General features: G+C 43.8%; 1 protein-coding gene across 2 annotated transcripts in view; it reads right to left on the bottom strand.

Moving 5' to 3' along the window:
* AGAP1 (ArfGAP with GTPase domain, ankyrin repeat and PH domain 1) overlaps positions 1–26,236 on the bottom strand; it is a gene marked incomplete at its 5' end in the record, with an annotated part of 392,415 nt that overhangs the window by 217,445 nt on the left and 148,734 nt on the right. For both annotated transcript variants that reach the window (XM_084265229.1, XM_084265230.1), the window contains 2 exons: positions 20,563–20,697; positions 23,211–23,352. In XM_084265229.1, coding sequence (XP_084121355.1) covers positions 20,563–20,697; positions 23,211–23,352 — 277 coding nt within the window. The remainder of the gene's footprint in view (positions 1–20,562; positions 20,698–23,210; positions 23,353–26,236) is intronic.

Here is a 26,236-nt window from a genome sequence, read left to right as displayed (position 1 = left end):
CAGGGTTCAAGACCAGGTTGGCTGAGGCTTTGGGCAGTCTGGTCTAGTGAGGGTGTCCCTGCCTGTGGCAGAGGGGTTGGAACTAGATGACCTTTGAGGTTCCTTCCAACCCAGAGCATTCTATGATTCTCTGAGAAGACTACCTTCCCCAATTAATGACTCATCTTCCTTGTGGTATCTATTTTAATACGAAGCTTTAATGCAGACGAAAGCTTATTTAAGACTAATCCAGTGAAAGCTTCAAAGTTGTCCCCAAACCACAAAATTTTAACATAGGATCTAACTCTCACCTTTATCTTATCAAATATAAACCCAACTTCTCTTCCTTGATGTCTCAATTACTTTGCAGGGCTGGAAATAAAGCTATCATGTGATTGCTCCCATTACTTGGGGGATGTAAATGTCATCTGTAACAAAGAATTACCTTCAAAGAATCATCATGGTTGGAAAACATCTTCAAGATCAACAAGTCCTAATATTTGTTTAGGACAGAACAAAGTCAAGGCTATCTGTATTTATTTTTTTAATTACCCCCCACCCCCCGCAGCTACGGAGCTAGAAAAATAACTCCTGTGAAACACAAAATCACAGAATCATAGAGGTTGGAAGGGACCTCCAGAGCCCATCGGGTCCAACCTCCTGCCAAAGCAGCTCCCTAGGACAGGTCACACAGGTCAGCATCCAGACGGGGCTGGAATATCTCCAGAGAAGGAGACTCCACACCCCCTGGGCAGCCTGTCCCAGGGCTCTGTCACCCTCACTGGGACGAAGTTCTTCCCCAGATTGTTGTGGAACTTCCAGTGCTTTAACTTAGAGGCCCCTTTTCCTGTCTCCACAGACCACTGAAAAGAGGCTGGCCATTTCCCCTGTGTTCCATACTTGAGATATTTATAAACATTAATAATATCCCCTCTTAACCTTCTTTTCTCCAGGGTGAACAGCCCCAGTTCTTTCAGCCTATCCTAATAGGGGAGATGCTCCACTCCTTTAATCACCTTCACAGTCCTTCGCTAGACTCTTTCCAGGAGATCCCTGTGCCTTTAATACCTGGGAGCCCAGAACTGGATACAATATTCCAGATGGGGCCTGACCAAGACAGAGCATGAACAAAGCAGGACAGGTAATGCTATATATATTTTGCTTATCTGTCTTAGTCTTCCAATTCTCTGAGGCGGGATAGTTAGGACTTTAAGGTATAGGTAATGGTTTGCTCTACCCATCTATATTCTTCAGGGAAGGATGGGCTGATAGGCTGCAAGTCTGCCTGTGGCACAGCGGGCTCTTCAAAACAAGCTCAAGCTCATCCCGGCTGGAGTTAACCAACCGTAGAAATGCATAAATGTAACGTATGTTACAAAGAAAAGTTAGTTTTATCATATCATGGCGCTTCCCCAAAAGACCTCAAAGTTGCATCTCGTTACTAAGACGCACAAATTTTGTAAATTTGTGTATTTTTTTAAAGTTTCTAAACCAATTCTGTAGCATCCTACAGAGACAGCATCCAAGACCTATGAGGTTCTATCGGAATAGAAGTAAACAGGAAACATATGTGTGAACACACAGATTTCATACTGAAACACACAGGTTCACTGTCACCACAGTTAACAGTGGGCTAGCGCAGTGTCAATGTTTCTGAAAGATCTTCCTACGTTTCTCCTTAAAATATATTGAAAGCCACATCTTATCAGCTCCTTTGGGCTTTTGTGCTGCTGTCACTGAAATACTTTTTTAATTTCAGCTCTGGCTCTCGGGAGAAATAACAACTGTGTTTGTTCTACCAGATACAAACCCACAGTTATAAATTAAGACTCGGTATTAAATATCTCTAATCAATGCCAATAGATATTTTTTCTCAGGTAACTGTGATTAACACTGCATATCACTTATTCCCAACTTTGATGCAAATCACTGTCTCCCAAGATTATGTAAGCAAATACATCAATAAATCCTCTAGGCAATCAGGGAAGCATCTGGCATCTAAAGAAATTTTAAAAATAAACCATAAAAAAAAGTGTATACAACTTTATGATTTACAAGGCAAGCACTGTGTCAGAGACACAGGTAAAGACTTCTGCATGTGGATTTACCTAGGCTGGAAATCATGAAAGCTCTGTTGATCCTTTCATTACAATGGAATCGAGTCATAAATGCCATCATTTCCCACACAAAGGTCTGGTTTTAGAGTTGAAACAAGGAAAAAACCCACAAACCCCAAAACAAAACCCCCCAGAAAACCACAAATACAATTGATGTGTTTCATAAAATGCCAATAAATAAAAAAGCTGTGTTTATAACTATGTTTAAAGAATAAAATTATCCATCATAGGATCGTTGCATGCTATTCAATTCTATGTCAAAACAATTATATATTAATCATGTCATAACACAGAGGTAAATAGCATACAATGACAGCAAGCTTAAGAGTTTTGCCAACTTCATATTTACATTTTAAAGTGGCTTCATGGAAAGGCAACTTTGTAGGGCGTGCCACTGAATTACAGCCTTCACAGAGAATATTTATACTTTCTAAAGACTTAGGCACATCCAATAAGCTCTCTAAATAACGGACAAAATGATAGAGAGCATCTTGTTACATCAGCAAGAATCCGATATACCCACCGTGTAGAAAGCAAGCTATTTAATAGGTAAAATTCAACTTACACCTCACTTTGAAGAGTTCTAGTAAATGAACCATGAAGAAAAGGGCTTGTTACCGAAAAAGTTGGCCCTTCATTAGAATAGTAAAGTTTGGATGCCCTAGGGCAGGTTTAGCACCACTTTGCAGAGGATGAAAAGCACAGCACGGTGTAGAGTCAAGCAGGGGCAGCCCAATCTACGGTCTTGCTCCACCTCCAGGTCCACGAACTTTCAACATAAAACTCTGTTTCCAGCTGGAACTGGCAGACACCAGACAAATCGCTGATCTCAAGTTCTAAGACACACGTGACACGGCTGGAGTAGAGGATAAAAGCCACAACGTGGTTTAAGGGCACACCAAGCACATGCAACACCATCCACCTTTCTGAGGCTCTGCCACTGGTTAATTGTTCTAGTGTTGTTAGCATTTAAACATCCAGCCTCACTTACGTGCTGTCACATCCAGGTATTACCTACTTTCCAGTGAATACTCACAATTTTGCACTGGTGTTCTGTGTTAATTTCATAACACTCTTCTGAATTCACTTCCAGGCAGCATCTATTTGATGCCACCCACAGAGGTGGCTCTGCCATTGACAAGTTGGTTCTCTCTTGTTTCCATGTTTCTCATATCAAACTTCACCCAGGCAGAGAAGTTGTAATGTCTATGCTTAATCCAACCAAGCATTTCATCCCTTAAACAACACTGTTTTTATCCCATTCTCCAAATAGCACACTCTCCCCTCTCTCCATGATGCAAGAATGATGTCATTGCTCCACACTGCAGCTTGATTAACCAAACCATACAACTGAAGGCACATAAAAATTCACAAAGAGCTATTTCTGTCTTGTCCTACCCTCCTGGCACATCTGGGAGGCACAGACTTTTGGCAGGTGGAAAGCAGACAATTTGCAGGTTGAGGAGTCACTCACACGCTGAGGAGAACTATCTTGGCGCATCAGAGATCTGGAGGAGCACCAAAACTCCCAACAGCTCTATTCAGTTTAATCTGACTCCTGGGCAACGTCAAAAATGCCATGTTCACTACACAATTTGAACAAATACCACCTCCCTCACCTTAAATCTAGATATTATTCCTCAATATGTGACTATTCTTCTCAGAAACAAAAAAAAAGAAGAAAAAAAAAAGACTCCACCACCTCCCTGGGCACCTTGTTCCAATGCCCAACCACTCTACAGAGAAGAAATTTCTCCTCATTTCCAACCTGAACCTCCCCTGGTGCCACTTGCAGCCACTCCCTCTTGTCCTGTCACTGGTTACTGCGAGAACAGGATGATCCCCAGCTCCCCACAATCTCATCTCAGGTAGTTGTAGAGAGCGGTAAGGTCTCTCCTGAACCTCCTCTTCTCCAGGCTAAACAGTCCCAGGTCCCTCAGCCGCTTCTCATCAGACTTGTGTTCCAGACCCCTCACCAGCTTCATTGCCCTTCTCTGGACACACTCCAGGGCCTCGATGTTTTTCTTGTAGTGAGTGGTTCAAACCTGAACACAGTATTCAAGGTGCAGCCTCACCAGAGCTGAGCACAGGGGGATGATCACCTCCCTGGTCCTGCTGGCTACGCTATTCCTGGTGCAAGCCAGGATGCTGTTGCGCTTCTTGGCCACCTGGGCAATATCATGTCTCTCACAAAGTATTTCCAGCCTCCTGACCATCCTCCTCAAACATCAGCATCTCTGCCTTTAAGGTGTGAAGCATCTGCACACTACACCACCACGAAAATGATCTAGGGGCTGGAGCACCTCTCCTATGAAGACAGGCTCAGAGTGTTGGTCTTGTTCAGTCTGGAGAAGAGAAGCCTCTGGGGAAACCTAATTACGGTCTACCAATACTTAAAGGGGTCCTACAGGAAAGTGGGAGAGGGACTGTTCACCAGGGAGTGCAGGGATGGGACAAGGGACAACGGCTTCAAGGTGGAAGAGGCGAGGGCTAGATTAGATGTTAGGAAAAAATTCTTTACTCTGAGGGTGGTGAGGCCCTGGCACAGGATGCCCAGAGACACTGTGGATACCCCATCCCCAGAGGCATCCAAGGCCGGGCTAGTGAGGGCGTTCCTCCCCTTGGCAGGAGGGTTGGAACTTGATGATCTTTGATGTCCTTTCCAACCCAAAGCATTCTATGAGTCTATGAACCTGCCAGAGCAGGAGCATCATACAGCATTTAACATAAATCTCACCAAACATCTAAGTCCCCCTCCTTTGCACTTTAATCATTTGCTAACAGTTACAATAAGATTGTATTAAAAATTTAAACTACCCTACTTAATGCAATTTACCTTCAAAGGTCCATTTCCAGAGAGTGAATCAGACTGATATAAACGTCGAACACTTGATCAGATTTATTGCACTGAAGAATATTTCTCTTGATAGGGATCTGATGAGTGAAGGCTAATGGTTTTAGTTTTATTACTTTTTAAGCACTTAATGGGAAAATTTAGACATTTTCACAAGACTAAGCTCCAGCAAGAATGGTTCTTTTACAGAAAAGAAAGCTGTGTGGTCTCTTTAGTGATGACCGGTTCAACGGTGCTATTAACAGAGAGATTAATGTGAAGTATTTATCCAGGTGATTTGTCACACAACAGTTAGGGACAGGGAAGAGCAACAGAAACTGACGACTACAGCCTAATGTCTGGACTGAATTGGGACCAAAATGACCCCAGGAGAAGAGAAAGTCACACCAAAACTGTACAAGAAGGAGTGAAGTGAGGCTGTTATATCTACAAGGGAATTGGTTCCTGCAAGGGATGAAAGGACACCCTGGTTACCAAAGCACTGCAAAATTACAACAAACCCCAAGCCTGCCACCTTCCCATTCCAACCCTGTTCTCCATAAACACGGTAAGTACTTCCAAAATGCTATTAAGCAACTGTTTTTCTTGACCAAACAGATCTCTTTCTTTTTTTTTCCCCCAAACTGAAAGACAGCTGGGAATCCTCAGATTTCAATTAATGTCTAAGTACTTATCCAATCAATCATCAAGTGCTATAAATTTCCTATATTTCTCATTAGTTACACCATTGCACAGCTTAAATCTAACCATACCTTTCCACGAGGCTGTAAATTACAACACGTAAGACACAAGCTACTGTATCAGCCATCGGAAGAGGCATAAATGATGAGAGCAAGTCAATGGTGAGCATGGTAAACTGAAGCTGATTTACTCCTCACAATTTTCCTTCCCACACAAAAGTTATCGCCAACGGAACCACCGCTATTCATGCTACGTCGCTTGGAGTTTGCATATATGACTTGAAACCAGTAATGAGCTGTCTTTATTAATATTAACAAGTTTTATGCACAAAATCCAATTTTCTATGGGGGGCAGGGAGGGAATATTTCTTCTGCATCTGCCAATAATGTTCTTTCATTGAGCACAGATAGGCAAAGGTTTGTTTTTCTTCAAGCTCTGAATTCAACCTTGATTTTTTGACTCCAAAAGCCACCTTCAGCCTTTCCCAAGGGGATGCACATGGCAAGATGCCCCAGAAGGCGCCTGACACAGAAGTATCCTGTCCACATGGAAATCCTGGGGGCTACTGTACTGAAACCAAAAAGAATTCCAAGGTTTATTAACAAAACTATTAGTTTTTCAGTCCTATACCACCCTTATGATAGCTATTCTTCCAGAGTCCAAGGTGATCCTTTTAATCTCCAAGAGTATTTGTTTCACAAACAAATATTTTCCCAACAAATAGTAAATGTTTCAAAATGGCATTAAAGCACATTTCCATTTTCCTCCCATATCTGCTTGGCAAGTCTTTAAATTGCTGATTTTAATTCAATTGCAAAGGGACTGTATGGTCTTCTCCAGAAGGCAGGACCCTGTGGCGGCACCCTGCTCTTCTTGGGTACCATGGGATCTCACCAGGACAAAGAGATTCATCTTTCTCTGAAGAAGCTCTACTGGAAATTAAGGTTTAAATCATTCACATAGATGTAAGTCACAAACGAAATCAATACCAGAGAGAAGAGTGTAAATAACTTGGACAATATGAGGACTTCTGAGTAACAACTGCAAAATGAGCGTATACTGGCATGGAAAGTTCTTCACAGAAAAGGTTATCAGGCACTGGCACAGGCTGCCCAGGAAGGGGGTTCAGTCACCGACCCTCGATGTATTTAAGAGACAGGTAGATGAGGTGCTCAGGGATATGGTTTAGTAGGGGACCGGTAGGGTTGGACTCTATGATCTGAAAGGTCTTTTCCAACCTTGTGATTTTGTATAAAGGATTTCCACTTCTCTGCGGAGACTCCCGAGGGAACACAACCTTTGCTGCCACGGAGAGCACACATGGATAACCGAAACATGCTCACACCCTGCCTTCTGGTTCCAGCCATGGAGATTTCTTAAGGAGTGAAGGTTTGGGAAGTTACACAAAACATTCATTCTGGGGCTGTAAATCAGCAGCCAAAAGAAAAGAAGGAAGGAGGGGGGAAGGAGGTAAGGGGGGGAATGCCCCCCCCCCCCCAACACAACAAGAAAAAGAAAAACAAAAGGAGAAGAGAAAACCAAACAGCAGCAAACAGTGCCAAAGCACCCAATGTGGCTACACAACATCAGTTCTCAATTCCCAGCAGGTAACAAAGTGAAGTCAGATGTGCTGACCCATCAGGGTACTCACTTCTCACCCCTCCCCAGCCTCTCTCCAAATCTCGGATGGTGGGCAGTTCACAGGAGCAAGAGAAAGCTCTTCACAGCAACAGCTCTGTCCCACATTTGACATTTTAAACCCCTCTTGCTTACATACCAGCCAGATCCTTAATGCCAAGAGTGGCAGAGGGCAGGTCACTGATGGGACACTTGCAGGGCTGCAAGCACAGGCAACAGCAAGAGGACAGACACTACCCAAACCCCTTGGCAGCAGGAAGACTGGCAGATGCAGCCAAGAAAACATAGCCCAGGGATTTTAACCCCAAACCTCCCAAAATGCTTTATTTATGAACCAAGGAAGCTCACAGGTGAAGCAAAACAAGTTTGCTAGAGGCTCCAATTTCCATAATGCCTTAATAAAAGCTGCTGAGCACTTGTGCCCAACAGTCGCGCTTAACAGTTGGGGTAGTTTCCATCACACGGCCCCATCCATCTGCCAGCTTACTTCTTAAAACCGAACGGAGCACACACTGCTACAGCAAGTCGACACGGCTCACCAGAAGATTGCAACCTCTGGGAAACCAAAACTGATGAAAAAAATCAAAGTACATCAAGAGAGGATATTCAAAAGCAGTTCTACATTCCCAGGCCTTATTTCTGAGCTGTTACAATACTACTGGACACTCTATTTTTCCATTTTCCACAAAAACCTAATTAGAGCCTACGATGGAGACAGAGTATGTACACAACTCAGCAAAGGAAAAGGAACAGAAGAGATTGAGGTAAGCGAGCAACATGCATTTACAAAACATACATTAAGGACTGCAATAGCCCAAGAACCCTCACACTGTTACAGTAACCGCATGAACAGAGCAATATGTAGTGGTACATTCAAGGGATACTTTTATCTTTGCCAAAGGATCCCACCTTCCCTGAAGAAGTGAAGAGATACGAGCAGCAGATGGATAAAATTCACTGTGCATTTATCGTGATGAAAATCACATTAGGGAACTGGTGGGAATGCTTTTTCCCTAAGTGGGAAGAGGCAGAAGTTCCCCCTTGGTTGGGCACAGTTTCCTTCTGCCACACCAAGGACTCGCCATCACAAGGGACATCATCAGATAGGACTTCAAAGTTCAATCCCACGCAATTAGTTTATGGATTCTCTAGTTTCCAGAGAACAGGACGGTGTAGTTTAAACTAGGTAGCAGTTTTCTAGTACAGGACTCAAGGCTGATGGTGTACTACAGCCATACATTCATGCAGGCTTTGAATCTCTGACAACAGGAGCTAATCCCAGAGAAGCAAAGAGTTTCAAGAGGATTTGCATATGCAAACGGATTAGTTGAAAGGGAACGATTTGCAATTGCATTTGGGGGGGAGGAATGCTTTTCAACAAGAATCAATGCTAATAATAAACTTTGATGTTCTAAAGGCATTTGTTACACAACTGAGAACATTACAAAAGGATTATGTTTACTACATAAGTTCTAAACATCTGATAGCTCAGACAAAAGCATCCCTTTATTGTAAGAACAAAAAGCCAACTATTCTCTTTAATAAATGTTACTTTTCTGTTGTCTGTCAAGACAGGACAAGGGGTAATGGCTTCAAGTTGGAGCACAGGGAGTTCCGCACCAATATGAGGAAGAACTTCTTCATCATAGTGAGGGTGGCAGAACCCTGGGACAGGCTGCCCATGGGGGTGTGGAGTCTCCTTCTCTGGAGATATTCCAGCCCCGTCTGGACACCAACCTTGTGCGACCTGTCCTAGGGACCCTGCTTTGGCAGGGGGGTTGGACACCATGATCTCTGGAGGTCCCTTCCAACCCCTACAATTCTGTGATTATGAATCTGTAAACACACTGCAAACACACCCAAGCACAGAGAGAAGTCATAGAAACTCCTGAGACACAAATGCAATACCAGCATTTTGACAGCCTTTTCTTTGACAACTCTAATAAAAGAGTTTAAATGTGCCATATGTGAGAAATAACAAATACCCAAGAGCAACACATTAACACTTTGGAGCCTCAAGGGACGGCGTGAAACACCGCGGCCTCATACATCAACAGAACAGCACACGCCACAGCTGCTTCACAGGATCAAGTCAGGTTTTGCCATGCAAATCCTTGGGGTATTGCCTCCTACCTTGGCTCATTGCCTCCTACCTTGGCTCTAACACTTCTACTAATTACCCTGAGTAAAAAACTCTCCGGCGATGCTCTGAGCAGGTCACTGTTAGAGCAAGGAGCAGAGGGCACTTTCCCTTGCTTCATTCTTGAGACAGGACACCTTGCCTGTGAGCTAATACAACCCAAAGTCGCTTTGGGCCAAAAAAATTGAAATTTAATCCAGAAAATACAGTTAAAACCCATGGCCAAGGGATGACACACTGGGGATGATTGAAGAAATGAAGCTTTGGACATTTCTTGCCACTATTGGAGTTCAAGAGCTCACTGGACAAGCAGTAAGGAACACACACTGTAAGGCAGTAGGATGAGCTGTTAATGCGCTTTGAGATCTATCAAGAAGAACTGAAGGAAAACCCAAAATCAGATTAAGCAATCACACCATAATAAAGAGCATAGTGGCAGAGGGCAGACCATGTCCCAGAGGCAGTGAATGAGCCACCGTTTATACAGGCCTCAAAGAGACACAAGAGAAGGGTCTTTGTCATTGTAAAGACAATACAGACTGGCTGAAGCCCTTTTCGGCCCTCATCTAACCTTGTGGTCAGCCCTGCCACCCTCCCTTACAGCATCATTAGCAACTGCAGAACCGGGGCTGAAGAATCACCTGGTTAACACATATCACCAAGCAGCACGTATTAAATATATATATGTATATATAAATACATATTTCTTTTTAATGCTCACATTTAGATCCATCCCCAGCAATTGAGCCTGGCTGGCAGCCGCGCTGTTACCATGCTACTCGCTACGCAATCAAAGTTTGCTTTTTCAGGTCACTCAACTCAAAAAGAACTGCAGAAACTCTCACTGCTCTTTTCAGCTTCTGTCACCAGCCTCGCCAGGATCTGCAGCACAACCCGATTTAACAGAGGGATGGGGTTTTTCCCCATATTTCAACCTCTGTCAAGGTGACAGGACATCTGATTTATGTCTATTCTGTTTTTTCTTTTTTTAATACACCAGACCATTTAGCAGCAGCATTACTTTCCCAAGGTACCAAACACCCCAGCAACATAAATGCCAAATGCAGACTGTGAAATGAGACAGTGGGAATCGATTAGAGATGGAAATCAAAGCTCAGAAATCGGCTCTGCACAGTATGAGAAAAACACCAGGTATTCAGAGAGGTTTCTAGCTTTAAGAAAAGCACTGGTGTAGGGTGGGAACGAGACTCGATTCTTATCAGAAAGAGAGAGAAATGGAGAAAGCAGCTACTGTCATCTCACAAAGCTGAATGCAGCCTCCATCTCTGGAGAGAGAACAACACATTCCTTCAAATATGTGCCTGCGTCCATGTCCTCATGAAGAACTGGCCTATTACCTATCCCTGAACCACACACGTGTCCGGTAGCAGCATTTAATATTGGATGGAAGACAAGCTGCTATGGATGGTGGGAATGTAACTACCATAAAAAAAAAAATAATCCCATTTTATTGATGGCACTGAAGGCATCAGCAGATGAGGTACAACAAGACCAGAAACAAAACCTCCCAGCTGACACCAGCAGCCATTGAAAAGGCAGAGGTTTGTTTAAAAAGGGATTTTCAACCTTTCTCCCTCTTCCAGAACCTGTTTTCATTTCAGTTCTTGGTGTTCATGGAAAAGAATCCCCAATTTCCTGACAGACGTTTCATAATTAGATCATCTTCTCTACAAAACACATGAGTCTTCACAACACACTGCTTAAGACTCTGACCCTCCGGTCTGTCACTAAGAAAATTTTTCCCCAAATACCCACTCAGCATGGTACCTGCCTGAGGATTTTCCCAAAGACCTGCTCATCATGGTGCACACCCCAGGGTTTTCCCAAAAACTCACTCATCATGGTGCCAGCCCCAGGATTTCCCTTTACACTTGACCTAATAGATATAAACCTACTTAGCACCACAGAATGCTTTGGGTTGGAAGGCACCTCAGAGATTACCCAGCCCCAAACCCCTGCCATGGGCAGGGACACCTTCACTAGACGAGGTTGCCCAATGCTCCATCCAACCTGGCCTTAAATGCCTCTAGGGATGGGGCTTCCACAACGTCTCTGAGCACACCTGCTCCATTACTTCAGCACCTCTGCAGCACCATTTTCTTCTAGGTTCCAAGTAATGCGCCCTGCTGCACACACTTCTGATTAAGACTTCAAGAAAGGGTTGCAAAACTAACCCTAGAAAGTCTGGAAGCCACACCAAAAGTTCTGCAGAGATTACAGATTTCTACAAACAACCTAGAGAACGACACAGCACAGCTAAAAAACAAACCTCCCCAGAATTTTAATCAACAACATGATTCAACTCCTCTGTACAAGTTACAGCACTTTTAAATGCCATACCCTGGACTGAACCTTCATATCCCATCCTTTAATTCCAAGAAGGAGAAAAATGGATGCAGACTCGTCATTGGAAAATACTTTTCTCTTCTTTTCTCCATTTGCTTTAGAATCTAGGTGTAGATTTGAAGACATTGGGTGGAGTATTACAAGTCTCCAAGTCCCCAACACTTAGAAAATCCCTATAAATTGTCACAAAAAGCAGCCAAGGGCATGTGAGAGTCCCAACAAAGAGTCTGGCTGTAGCACCAAACTGCTGAATATGACAAAAACTGCACACAAAAGACCCTGCAAGTTCCCAGGGACAACAGAGAACAGTCTTGAACCATAATATATAAAAAGCGTGAATTCCAGTTAACCAGAAAACACAATTCCAAGGAAAAGGGGTCCCAGGATAATTTGTTACCCTGATTGTACAATAGGGAAATTCTTCTTCCTAGAACACACAATCTTAGAATTATAGATTTGTAGGATGTATTGGGTTGGAAGGGACCTTCAAAGGCCATCTACTCAGAGCCCCCTGCAGTGAGCAGCGGCACCTTTAACTGGGGTAGGATGATCAGAGTCCCATCAAGCCTGACCTCCTTTATTAATGGTGCATAAGGTAGGGGTAAGGGCAAAGTTTCTCACTAAAATATCACCAAGATCAGAATAAAACACATGCAGAAACAGACTTCGCAAGACAAACCATACCACACTTCCGTACGTGCAGCTTTTTCCCTACCTTGGTTACTAAATGACTTGAATTTTCTGACTCCGTTATACCAAGCTGAGAAGAAAATTCCCTGAAGACAGTTTATAAGATGTATTAGCACCTATTAAAACTTTGCTCTGTATTCTCCAAGCAATACAAAACTGGAAGAGAAAGAACACCGTGTGGTGGTACTCAAGTGAAGAATTTATTGTGGTAAAGAATTACTGCTTCTGCACTCCACTGTGGCACAGTCCTGGTGAGCACAGCAGCAAACCCAAGAGCCACATCAACAAGCCGGGTCTTGGAAAAGGCTAGTCCACTGCATGGGGACCTCATGTTCTACTGCCACAGGAGGGTACGGGTTCTTCTGATTGTGGAGTTGTAAAAGTACTCAACCCCCCAAAAATAACCTTCTATCATATACAATGAAGAAAAATTGAGATTTGGAAACCTCTGTTGGACACTAACAGCTTAAACATCACTGATGTTCATATTTGAAGAGCCAGGCTGATCCAGTCCATCTCTGACTAGCCTAATTAATGAGTAATCAGTGGTACTTCCCCTTGGATGCCGCACCACAGCCATGAGCGCTCTCCAAAAGGTCAGCACCGTACCATACCCAAAACTAAAGGGATTGCAGGAGCCAAAGGACCTGCTCCCCAGCTCCCCGCCACACTTGGGTCCCCACTGCTCATGCATCCCGCACCCCAGCGGAAGACGCCTTTGGGCCCTACCTAGTGCAACAGGAGTGAATATTGCCTCCTCCTTAAACAACTGTCAGCTGAATGGGACCGAGACTTTTATTTACTTCCCATTAGACTGATTAACATACCCTAATGAAAATACATCTATAAAAGCCGACTCTGTAACACTGATAGCAAGTGACAGCCTTTCCCCACAATCTGGCTGTACGAGCATCAATTTGTCATCGTCCATCCCCTAACAGAATTAGTACTTCAAGGTACCCCCTGTCAGACACAGTTGTTCAACGCAGCGTTAGAAACACTATTTGCATTTGGAAATAAACTCTTTCTGGTGTATGTTTACACACTGACACACTCTATAATAAAAGACTAGTTTCATCTGCAAATAAAGCATAAACCCTCCCCCCCTAGCACCACAGCACTGGAGCTTAAGGTCCAAATTGTGACGCAGCAACGACCTCTGCCATTATACACCAGTAACTCCTGACTCAGTATTTGTATGTTTATTGCTATTTTGGGTATTTTTATTTCCAAATTTGTGTGTTACAGCCATCGGTGCAAGATAAAACCTCCCAAACCTGTGTTTGCTGACTGATGTAAGAGATCCTACCACATGCACAACAGAATGTGGCACCTTCTCCTTTGTGTAGCACACACACCGAAGTACCAAAACCCAAACCCCAACCCTAAATAACCCTGAGCCCCAAGCAACACATTTTTACCTATGACTGACATGGCAGCAGCAATGCTGTCTGCCAGCTGAGACAAGAAAATTGCATCAGAAGTCTTCTACCACATGCATCTTCACAGGATGGGATTTGTCCAGGGCTCTGAACCCTGACATTGCGTTGTGTACACACACACACACACAGAGGTATGTGTGGATGCCCTTCCAGAGAAGGGCAACTAGGCTGGGGAAGGCTCTGGAGAGCAAACCTTACAAGAAGTGGCTGAGGGAGCTGGGGGTGTTTATCCTTGAGAAGAGGAGGATGAGGAGAGACATTATTACCACCTACAATTACCTGAAGGGAAGTTGTATAGAGGTGGGTGTTGGTCTCTTCACCCAAGCCAAAGGTGACAGGACAAGGGGAAATGGCCTCAAGCTATGTCAGGGCAGGTTCAGACTAGACATTAGGAAAAAGCTCTTTACCGAAAGGGTTATCGGGCACTGGCACAGGCTGTCCAGGGAGGAGGTTGAGTTACCGACCCTGGGTGTGTTTAAAAGATGGGTAGATGAGGTGCTCAGGGATATGGTTTAGTAGAGACAGGTGCAGTTGGACTCTATCTTAAAGGTCTTTCCAAACCTAGTAATTCTGTGGTTATATATGTATATATGCGTATGTACACGTACATCTGTGTTTATGCACACAAGTGGGTGGGATAGCAAACCCATAAGATTGGCTCAATCTCCCCCAAATTAAGACATTTCCAGGTTTGTAGCACTAACACAACTAACCAAGAGGTTTGCAGCGTTCTGTCATACCGGTGCAGTTACAGGAGCAACCCACAGCAATATAAAGGATCTCCATGTTGAAAGCTCATGCTGGAAGACGTAAATATGTAAATCTACCAAACACTTTTGTTCCACACCCATTATGTGAGCTACACTGATAGCAAACCCTTACACTTCAAATATTCAATCGCTTGTTTTCTTCTTGCAACATCAGCGAATTGGATAGCACACAGTTAAATGGGTCAAAGCAAACGTGAACCTAAAGCAGGCAAAGACGTGCAATTATGAATACATCACAAACAAAAATAAAAGCAATTCTTATGCATTAATGGTACATCAAGCTAATTCAAGAAGGCTAAAATCATTAAAAAGGCATCCTGAGGCAGTACACAGTCATTACAATACTGTGCTGACAAGAAATATTAAAATAATCATTTCCGATGTCATTGATAGAATCCGCTCTGATAAGCAGGACCACTATGCTCTCTCTCCCCCCCACCTCCCACCCCCCCAATTCTTAATTGGAAAATCTGAAGTAACATGGCTTTTATTAGCATTTCAGCTTATTTCTAAAACGTAATTCCCCTGTGCGATACTGTCCACTTCCAAATATTGAAAACTAAGAAAGAACTCATTATCCTCCATCAGAGAGAGTGGTGAGGTGCTGGAACGGGCTGCCCAGGGAGGTGGTGGATGCCCCGTCCCTGGAGGTGTTCAAGGCCAGGTTGGATGGGGCCCTGGGCAACCTGGTGTAGATCCAGGCCTGGAGGTTGGTGGCCCTGTCTGTGGCAGGGGGGTTGGAGCTCTATGATCCTTGGGGTTGCTCCCAACCCAGACCATTCCAGGTTATTCAGTTATTCCCTCGGAATATAGAATTTTTAATATTTTTTTTAAATTTTAGACCAAAATTCAGAGCTTGCTCATGCAGCCCTGACTTCAAACAGCACTGCAAATTAGACATGAGTAGGACAGAGCTGAAGGTTTAAACCAGCCCTCTCAAAATCCCGCTTCAGTTCAGAGTACCACCCTTGGCAGGAGCCAGCTGATGGGCACATCACAGGATGCCTGAATACTTGGGAAATGACATGCTCTTCCACACTACTGCAAATAGTTCAATTAGTAAATTACTTTTAGGGTATCAGAAAACAAGCGATTCATCATAGGCACATTCCAAAGGACTAAGAAGAACCCTTACGACAATTATTATTTATAAACTATTGTTTTCAGCTTATTAAAGCATTAAAAAAAGAGGGTTGTCTAAAAAAGCCGACAGACAAAAGTGAAGTATCATTGCAAAGCAGCCCTTGTGTTACAAAACATGAACCTACGGGCTCGGTGATCTTCGAGGTCTTCTCCAACCCAAATGATTTTATGCAATCACTAGTGAGCTTCTTGACTGTAATGAAGCATTGTGAGCAATGTATCTGGACTTAAGGAATAAAGCAGTGTTTCCATAATCATCATCATCATTCAAGTTGAATTATTCTACCACTCAAGTGTGGGGAAAGCAGAAAATGAGTTCTAACAGAAGACCACGACATGAGGTCAGTGGATGCTTGCAGGGGAAACCCCAGAAATTTCATCCCTAATGTGTGTGCAATCAAGGAGTAAAGGAGCCTTTGATGCCATTCCCAATCTCTTCATCTGGTGGGTAAATGTGCATCACACCAAGACAGAAAACAAAGAAAAAATTAAAATGTTAGAAAAGGCTTGTAATACCAGCACCTTGAGTAACACAACTGGTAAATGGTATGTTGAAGGAGAAAGAATGTGCTGCAACTCGGACTGGGAGCAGGAGTCTGGACACTGGAAGTTTGCAGCCAGTTCTAGATTAACCAATTCACTGGACAATGAAAATGAGAAGGGGGAGAGTAAGAACAGGTATGTTTGGACCATAAATTACATTCCAGCTCATGCAAACTACTGCATAGTGTCTGAATTGATTAAAAAAGGAGTTGTAGCATGCAGATTGAGAGCACCAAAGCTAACAAGGCTAAACCAAACCCAGGTTTGCCCATTCCATCTGCTAGAATATCTACATTTAAAAAAAAAAGAAAACCACTGAAAAAACACCCCAAAACTAAAAGAACCCCCAAACCACCAGCCATTGCAAACAGCATTTTCCTAAAAAAGGTGAAAGAAGTACTTCACTTGCTACAAGCCAGAAGAAGCTGTGGAACATGGTCACCATAATGGAATACCCTCAGAGACCTACCAAAGCCAAAACTTAGAGCACCTCAACACACAGCACAACTGACCCTGTTATATAATAAAGAGTGATTAAACCCTGTACTTAAATTCCAAGAAGGGATATCCCTCTGGCTCGCACCAAAGTCTAGAAACAATCTCAATACACAGAAAGGGCTCTGAACACGTATAAGCAGCTCCGTGCCTTGCATTCAGCTACTAACCTGTCAACAATTATTTTTACCCAGCTACAAACTATAAAAACTTTGCCTTATCCACTTATCTATTAATGGAATATAATAATTGGTCTGTGCCCATTTCAAGTCTGCTGAAAAACACAATTTATGAAGGCTGCTGGCAGTGACTAAGGGATTCCTCAAATTAGTAAGAGGAAAACCATGTGAAGACCTCTGCTTAGCCTTGTCCCTCCTCCCCTCACCACTTCCTTGTTCCTTATACATCAGAGAAAAGCTCTTCACCCGAGTGGTTATCAGGCACTGGAACAGGCTGCCCAGCGAGGGGGTTGAGTCACTAATCCTGGATGTATTTAAAAGACTGGTAGATGAAGTGCTTAGGGACATGGTTTTGTAGAGGACAGGTTTTTTAAACTCAGACTAGGCATTCTGATATTGGATAGAGGAATCAAACACAAAAGAGAAGTTAGTAACTGATGCTGTGTGCTGCTTGGTTTTGAACAAACAGGGTTCAAAAGCCCCTTGAGGGGACCCAACAGGACCCAACACAGCCTAAGAAGGCTGCGTTACAGAATTTGCTTGCATTTAGAAAATAAAAATACAAGTAAACCACAGTTATGAGGTCCAAGTCATTGGTTAGGCATTGGAATGGGTTGCCCAGGGGACTGGTGAAGTCACTGTCCCTTGGGATGTCCAAGGAAAGGCTGGATGAGCTACTTAGGGACATTGGTTAGTGACTAATAGAGGTGGGTAGGGGAATGGTTGGACTAGATGACCTTAGAGGTCTTTTCCAACCTTAATGATTCTATGATTCATGCAAGAAGGCAAATAATTGGTTCCCTCATTGAAAAGGCACTGGGTTCCTTTAGTGTAAGGTAAGGAAGAGCCACCTCAGTTTAAGAGGAGCTTTAAAGAAGACGCAATACTAAGTGGAACCAGCAAAGAAACAGACTGGATCCTTGCAGGCTGACTCATAAAGCATGAAAATGTTCTACAGTTGATGTGCCAGTGGGGTCAAGTCACAGGCCATTTGGGGCAATTTAATTAAATCATGTCAAGTGTGGATACATACATCTGATATCCCACTCCTACCACACACAGAGAAGTTGGAATGACATTGGAGCCTGCATGTAGAGCCAGTGCACATTTCAGCACACTAGCTTTTATTTCCCATCAAATACAATTTCACAAAAGAGGTAACCTCTTAAATTTTTTATCCCCAAAAAACCCAAAGTTGTTATGTTTAGAAAAAGATTTTCATATCATTAATGGTCATCCAAGCAGCCGTGATATAGTCAGCAACCAGAGCGCTGGTTGGTACCCAGCAACAGGCCTGCTCACCATAGCACTTATCTCCCAGTAAGTCACCTTGCTGCTACAATGATACTTCACATACTTTTTGGAGAGGAAAACATTGTTTAGAAGTATTCTTCAAGCTTCTACCCCTTCCCCTTCAAAGGTCTGCACACAGACTTATATGGTCCCTCTGAAGAAGTGACCAAAATCCACTGTGAACCCACACATCCCAGAGTTGGGCAAACCAAGAGGCTTAACCAAGCTTGCACAGTTGGTTGACACCCTCTCCCTTTGATGGGGTTAAGAAGTTGCTCTGGTTCCTGCTGAAACAAAGCAGCAAAAATTATCAGGAATTGGAGCTGGTCCCAGACACGTCTGGCAACTGCAATGTGTGTGTTTATACAGAAGCATTCCTAATCCTATTAGTCAGGAAATATTACAGAGTTGGGTGAGTGCCACGTAGGTAAAACAGAACCTTGATGTTTCTTAAACACATGATGTTTGTCAATTCTTTCCTACTTATTGCTGAAATTTAACAGAGGCAAAAAGAAGTGTGAGGGAAGCTCACTCAGGTCTCACATCACCTCTGTGCCAAGATGTCTCACATGAAAGAACCCTGAGAAAGAACAAAAACTAAAAGGAACCGAAAAGAAAGGTAGAGTTTATGAAGATCCACAAACACCTCTACCTGGAATATAATAATTAAATATCTAACTATAGCCAGCCCTACAAACTAAATGTACTAACAAAAACACCTAATGCTTCTCTGAAACTCATAATCAGAACAGAAAACATATGCAGTGAGGAGAGTTATTTCCAGTGAGAAAAGTGAGCAAAGCACGAAGATGCCGCTTGAAATGCTCTTCTCAGGAATCCTATAAGCAGGATGGGTAGAACCACCCTTAGTTAGAACCACACCTAGTGCACCACATGGCAGGAGCTTCCCTTTAAAAATCTCAATGTGTCGCTTATTTTCCATGTAAAAAGTAGGATGCTTTGCTTGCTTTTAATGTTTTTTCACTATAGCTCTCTCTGCCCAAATCTCCAATAGGTACTGAGGTGACACTGTCTCACGTAAGCCCCAAAACACACAAGGTATTCCCAATGATAAAGCCGGCAACAGAAAACCCACAGGCCTGTGGTGCCCCGAGGTGTCTTTCAAAGTAATTCACAAGGTTTCTGCAGGCAGAAGAACTGCTGGCATGACAGGCTGAGTCGTTCAGCCGCCAGACAACCCCGGCTGAACACGGTAAGACCACAAAACCCCAGGACACCCGAATGAATTTCCACTAGAGGGTGCACCAAGTCCATCTCATACCGCAAAGACCAAGCTCAGCATCGCTTCTCTGACCACAGAAGTTCTTCCAAGGCCTAACTGTTCCAAAATAGTGACAAGATGGTCAGAAAGAACTTTCATTATTCTTGATGGTATACAACAATCCCAAGCATCTCCTACAAGCCAAACTAGAACACTGCGGCCAGCAATAGAACCCGAGGGAACGGCGTGAAGCTGCACCAGTGCAGGTTTAGGTTAGATGTCAGGAAGAGTTTCTGTACTGAGAGGGGGGGTCAGGCACTGGGACAGGCTCCCCAGGGAAGCATGCAGCTGAGCTGAGGGCAAGAAGCATCTGGACAATGTACTCAGTCCCAGCTCTGAATGGGCTGGCTCTGTGTGGAGCCAGGAGTTGGACTTGATGGTCCTTAGGGGTCCCTTCCAAGCCGGGAGATTCTAGGATGCTATGATTGCTGCTAACAATGTTTGCGATCACCATTAAGCCAATGACTTCACACCTAACGCTCCCTGAACGCCATGAGTTACTTCTCACGATTACCCCATTCATCTCAACTTTCTCAACTGATCCTCACTTTCTCAAATGTGGAAGACAACTTTCAACTACTCTGCACAAACAGCCACTCAACACCTCTTTGAGCACTACATGAACACTGAAAACTTTGTAAAATAAAGCGAGTACCAAAGAAAATCGGGGAAAAAGATTGATGAAGACTAAATGAAGCCTGTTAAGATGTACAAGACTGAAGGTGCTGGCAGAGCACCATGATCAGCACAATGAAGCCTCTCCATTTAAGGCAGTATAACAAAATAAATCCCTAAACCTGAGCTTTTTCATTAGCTAAACATTAACAAATCCTTGCAAAAAAAGGCCAAGGACCCGAGCAATCAGACATCAGTGGTTATTGAAAAATACCCACCAACCCAAGAGCTACAGGACTGTGCAATATGCTGGGATGACAAAAGTAATCCTTACCATCTTGAAAGACTCTCTCCACATTGAGTCCATAAGTAGCACAGGTCTCGTAGTAAGTGCACCTCTTGAGATCATTTGATAACTTCCTCGCCCTGGCATCATCTATGACACGTGGATTACTGGAACTTATAGCATCTACAGCAACAGCAGAGGAGGGAAAGAAAAAAGGCATTTAAATATCATTTGAAAGCATCACCTTCCAGTTATCAGTACCCAAGCAGTGATTTTAAATACAAACCACAAGATTTCAAACATATTTAGAAAACAAAGGGTTGGATGTCACTCCAATTCTATACTTAGTGTCACTAACACTAACACACGGATTAGTTCTGAAAACCAGGATGCTTTTTGGTTACCTTAAAATATGTTTGCATCACTAGCTGAAAAAACCAAATAAATACAGAATGACATGAAAGAGTACAAGCTCTGATGTAAAACATACTTAGAAAAACAAGTGGCTGCTGATTTCTAAACACATCAAATGATTTTTAGGCCTCCTGCATCAGCACTGGCCTACAAGTAACCTATACCTGTGGAGCATGAAGCACAAAACACGATGCCTTTCCCATTCCTCATCTATTCGCAGGCTGCAGTGCTGTCCTGATTTTCAAGTCCCAGCCAAGACTGGATCCAGGCAACTCATCGTAAGTCTCAAACCTTGATTTAAAGGCACCCATGAGACATTGTGCGCACGCAACCTGCATGGTCGCTAAAAATGGTAGTTTCCTAAACAAGTAAGAATACTTGGTGCCCCTCTGCAACAGCTGCTTTCCCCGAATGTTTTTTAACTCTCATTTCTAGAGCTCATCCACCAAAACCAACCTTCAAGCCAGGAGAGGAAAGAACAACTCCACGCGTGTTACACTGCTCAGCTTTCCATAAAATGAAAATGCTACAAAGAACTCTCTAAACAAGCAAGTTATTTTAACAGAGGTACCATGGTAATACATTAGCTCAGCAAAAAAAAGCTGTACAGCGAGACAGCAGAAATCCTACAAAATGCTGTAGCCCCCATGGCAGGCACCGATTTCTGTGGTTAGAGCTGCTCCAAAAGCTCTCCTAAAGATCTGCACCAAAACCACCTTCACTCTTTGGAGGAAAAAAGCATCACTTTAACATGAGTGTGATGTCAGTGAAGATTCCAACACCATATGCAGGGTTCAGTTATGGGCCCGACACAAGTGCGTATCAACTGATGTTACTGCTACCATCTCCTGAGATCTAATGAACAAAATTGGTTATCTGGAAAGGTAAAGGCAGATTCATTTATTTTTCTTTGATCAGCAGAGGGCGCTGAAAACATTTAACCAGAAAAAGAAACCGATCAGCAACGTCGATGCTTCAGAAAGTTTGGTGCCTGAAGCAAATTGCACACTTACAGCCCAGCCCATCACCCTGAGCAGAACCATGGGGCAGATGAAGCACCAAGCGTGAACATGTGGGAGAGGTTTCACTTCACACCGGTCAAAAAACCAACATGCTGGATGCTGAAGAGGTGTATTTCAAATCTATTTGTACCAGATAGATTTCTATACTTGGCTGTATTTCTATACTGCACTGGCAGTTGTTGAAAAGCTGTGGGGGATTTTCTGATGCTTGCTCCCAGAACAAGCAGTATTCCCACCTTCAGTCATCTTTAAAAAAACCCGATCTCTCCTTTGCATCAGTGCTGAACTTTGAAAACCAAAATTCCTTTCTGGTAATAACTGGAACAAGATGGGAAACCATATACAAAGGGTCAGATGTGCTGAAAGAAAAGCAGCTCCGGGAAATGTTTCCTCATCTCCTCTCAAAGCAGTTAATTTCTGCTTTTCGGACGTAGTTTCTGCTACCCCAGGACTTTTCATGTTCCTACTTTACTTCCCTTTTCATTTATTTGTCTTTTCATCATCTGTTTCCGCCCTACAGCCCAGTTGCGATTCCTCCTTCGGCGCTGCCCATGCTTCCCCCTTGCCTTCACGTGGCCTCACTGGCAGCACAGCTCTGACAAGCCAAGTGCTCTCTGGACCACCAGCCTGGCAAAGGAAGGAGCTGAAAAAGCCCCAAAAAGCTTCAATGCCACCAAAACCACTGGCGTATGCTGAAAGGGAGCAAGCCCCAAATCAAATGTACAGGAGCAAGGTGTGACACTTGTGCTGTCCCTCTCACACAGCGCAGTAACCTGCAGGAGAGGCGCTGGAAAAGCAGAATTTGTGAGTGTGGGTGTGTGTTTTGGGTGGCAAAAAGGCTGCATTTCTATTTGATTTAAGCAGTGTTCAAGCCAAGAGACTGCACAGGGGCATGGTTCAGTTCTGCTTCTTATCACAGTGCTGGAGGTTTTCAATCTCCAATGTGTCTTCACCACACTGGGGTATCAATGACTTGAGTTGGGGAAACCAGCCTGACCTCGCAACTTTGTCAACACCAGTGACTGACCTGCCCAAATCCAGCATTAGCATCTCCCTGCTCACCAGGAGAGCCACCACAACTGGCAATCACCGAGAATATTTTTTAAAATACTCTGCCAAATCCTCACTGCTCAAGTCCCAAGGGTGCTGCAAGGACATTGCGTGCTGTCGCAAAAGAGGGGAAGAGACAGGACGTGGCTTTGCCAGCATGGAACGATATTTAGTCACAGAAATCGGTTCATAAATCAGGATTGCACTTACCCTGTGTTCCCACTAGTACCATTGGAATTTCACTAGTGTTACGATAGTTGGCCATACGGCTGTAGTAGTGGTAAACAGTCTGGAAGCTAATTTCATCCTCCAAGCTGAAGACAAATATAACGGCGTCCACCCACATGGCAAACTGCAGAGTAAAAATGGGAAAGGCACACTGTGAGAACAGCAGGGAAGGGGAAGACAGAGAGAGATGTTCTTACCTTAGAGGGAAACACACAGAGAAACTTTGTTAGTGAGGATAACCAAGGCCTTAAGGGAGGTGAATCATTGCTAAAACAATGAACCAGCATTCATTACTCCACAAGTGCTGGGGGTCTGGGTGATGCAAAGGTTTTTTTCCCCCACACTTGCAACCACATCCCTTCCTCACTGGTATATGTTGTTACAAGGCCAACTACTACCAGTTCACACTGGTTATTATGGTTCATGGCAAAATACAACATCACACCCTCAGATTTCTGCACTTGTGCATTACAAGTGTCCTTCATTTATAGTGACATTTCTATCAGTTTGGAGATTCAGGCGGTCTCAGCTCCAGCCATCCCAAGCTGGCGTACACAAGGGGAAGAAAACCAAAAGCCAGCAGTGTGAAGTTACATACTGAAGTTGCTGAGCTTGCAGAATTCTCCTTTTCTAGAAGCAGAAGCTAGTAGTACTTCTTGCCTATTTTTCACACAGCATCTTAATTAATAATTTCGGTCAGCGTGCATATTCATGACTGTATTGTACTTGAAACCAAACACGTCTCCTGTGGGTACAGTGTCAAAACAGCCAAAAAAGTTTTGAGGTTTCCAAGAGAGTCAGGAGGACTGTCATCTACATGGTGGGGACAGAACTGCCTACACACAGTGTAGTTACTGCCACAGTAAGATCAGCTACCACACTATTAAACTGCAACTACTCAAACCAGAAGCTGTAACCAAAGGAACCAGGGACAGTGCCATCAGGTTTGGGTCTTGGTATAAAACGTATCTTGCTGGCTGGACTCGGCAGCATCACGCCAAGAACACTTCCTTACGGCTACAATGTCCTTGCAGCATCGGTTTGGAAGCTAACGGTGTCTCTAAACTTTCTTAGTATTTCATCAGTGCATAGCAGCAGCCATCTAACAAAGGATATTGAAAAACATCCAGAGGGTGGTTATTCAACACTGTTTCTCTGGATGCAAAATATTTCCAGTAATTTCTTAATTTTTTTTCTCTTTATATTAAACTCAGTTTGGGCACAGACAGGGTCTGGAAACATGGGACGTCTTATCCACAGGACCGTGTAGAAAACGGCCTGAGATGTATCAGCTGCTACACAAACCCATCTTCAGGCTTACTGCTGTGATTGAACTGACCTTTTAGCTCATGGGAATGCCAAAAAAACCCAAATTGTAAAAAAACCCAAATGTTCTAAATTTAAGAAAAATAGTATGCAGTACGTCACTATAGCTCAGTTGCTCTGTTAATCAGGTTTTACAATAGGAGACTACTACACCTGTAAGAGATCACAGGAGGAGTAAAATCAAGCCCAGTGAGCTGGAGCGGATGGTTAATATTCAAGAAATGAAACAGCCCCAGGTAATGCTGCTCACCCCCTTCTCCTTCTACGAAATGGGCTGTTGTCAACAATTATTTTCATCTTTGAACAACCTTATGTTAGACAAGAAAGAGACAGATCATAGGTGCAGAAAGCCTTCAGGTGGGATGGTTTTCCCTGAGCTGCACCCCTCATGCTGAAGAAGCCATCGCCACCTGGGCACCTCTCTGACCCAGTGCCACAGAGACCCCAGTTTGGCTCATTAACTTATCAAAGCCGCAATTCTATCCCAATCATCCATGAAAATATAACCACGCTGTTGTGAAAAAGCAGAACCCTAAGGCTAAACCAACCAACTCTTTCAGTATTATAAGCAAATAGGGGGATGTAAACATTTGTCTTCCCATAGAATTACAATTTCATCATACAGTTATAAATATTCATGAACTTTTCATTCCAGGAATTAATAAACAGAGTAAAGACCTTTACAGACATGCGACCTGAAATTATAAATCCAAAGAGAACATATGTGAAAGGTGTCTTCTGAAAGGTGCAGAAGCACCAAAAACATAATCCTTTCCGTCCTTGAGATGTGCTGAAGATAACTCTCAACCATGATGGTAATTAAACACGCCTCCCTCAATTTACCTAGCACAGATCAAAACCAGACCACACCGCACCTGTCCTTTCGCTTGCAGTTGGCTCGAACGAGCTCTGCAAGACAGATTCTTTGGGCAGAACAGGGTTTAGATTGCTGCGTGCACCTTTACTTATGGCTTTATGTGCCTGAATGTTCCCTAAGCACTGGGGCCTGGAACCCGCTGTGTACTTCAGTCAACTGATTCACAGCCTCAAACAGAGCGCTTCTTTGAGGCTCCTGCCTCACACGGCCGCAGATGTGTCAGCGACACTAATTTTTTTGTTTCTATTTTAACTTCCTTCCAGGATGTGTGTGTCGGTCTCCATTTCCTCCACCTCCTTTCTCTTCTCCTTTGTCCGGACACCTTCCCCCATGCTCTCATCCTCCTGCAGCTAACGAGCGATAGTGGAGCATTGAAACACAAGCTGCTGCTGCTGGCACCGCTCCCGCTCAGCTGCTTGCTGAAAGCACAGTTCCTGCCACTAAATTTCAATTTTAGTTTGTTTTCCAAAGCTGATCCAAGGCCAGTGGCAGCCAACAGACTTGAGAAACCTCAGGAGTGCCCAGGTATGAGTAGGTAAAGAGGAGAGACAAGGAGGATGCCCAAGGACAAGGATGATGCCTGCAGCAGGGCTGGCAGAGGCTGCGGTGATTTGAGCATCACATCACTCAAAGGGGAGGAACCACACATCTCCTCAAAGGCAAGTCCCAATGAGTCACCTTCCACAGGACAGGGAGGTAACACACAGTACACAGAAAGCCTAGGACACACCAGTGCTGAGCTGACACTTGCCAAGATGAATCTTAAAAAGCACAGGGACTAAACAGCATAAGCAACGGGGGATGC

This window comes from Gallinula chloropus (assembly GCF_964237585.1).
Source record: "Gallinula chloropus genome assembly, chromosome: 5".
NCBI lineage: Eukaryota > Metazoa > Chordata > Aves > Gruiformes > Rallidae > Gallinula > Gallinula chloropus.
Note: the sequence above shows the minus strand (reverse complement) of the source record. Positions and strands in the feature narration are given on the sequence as shown.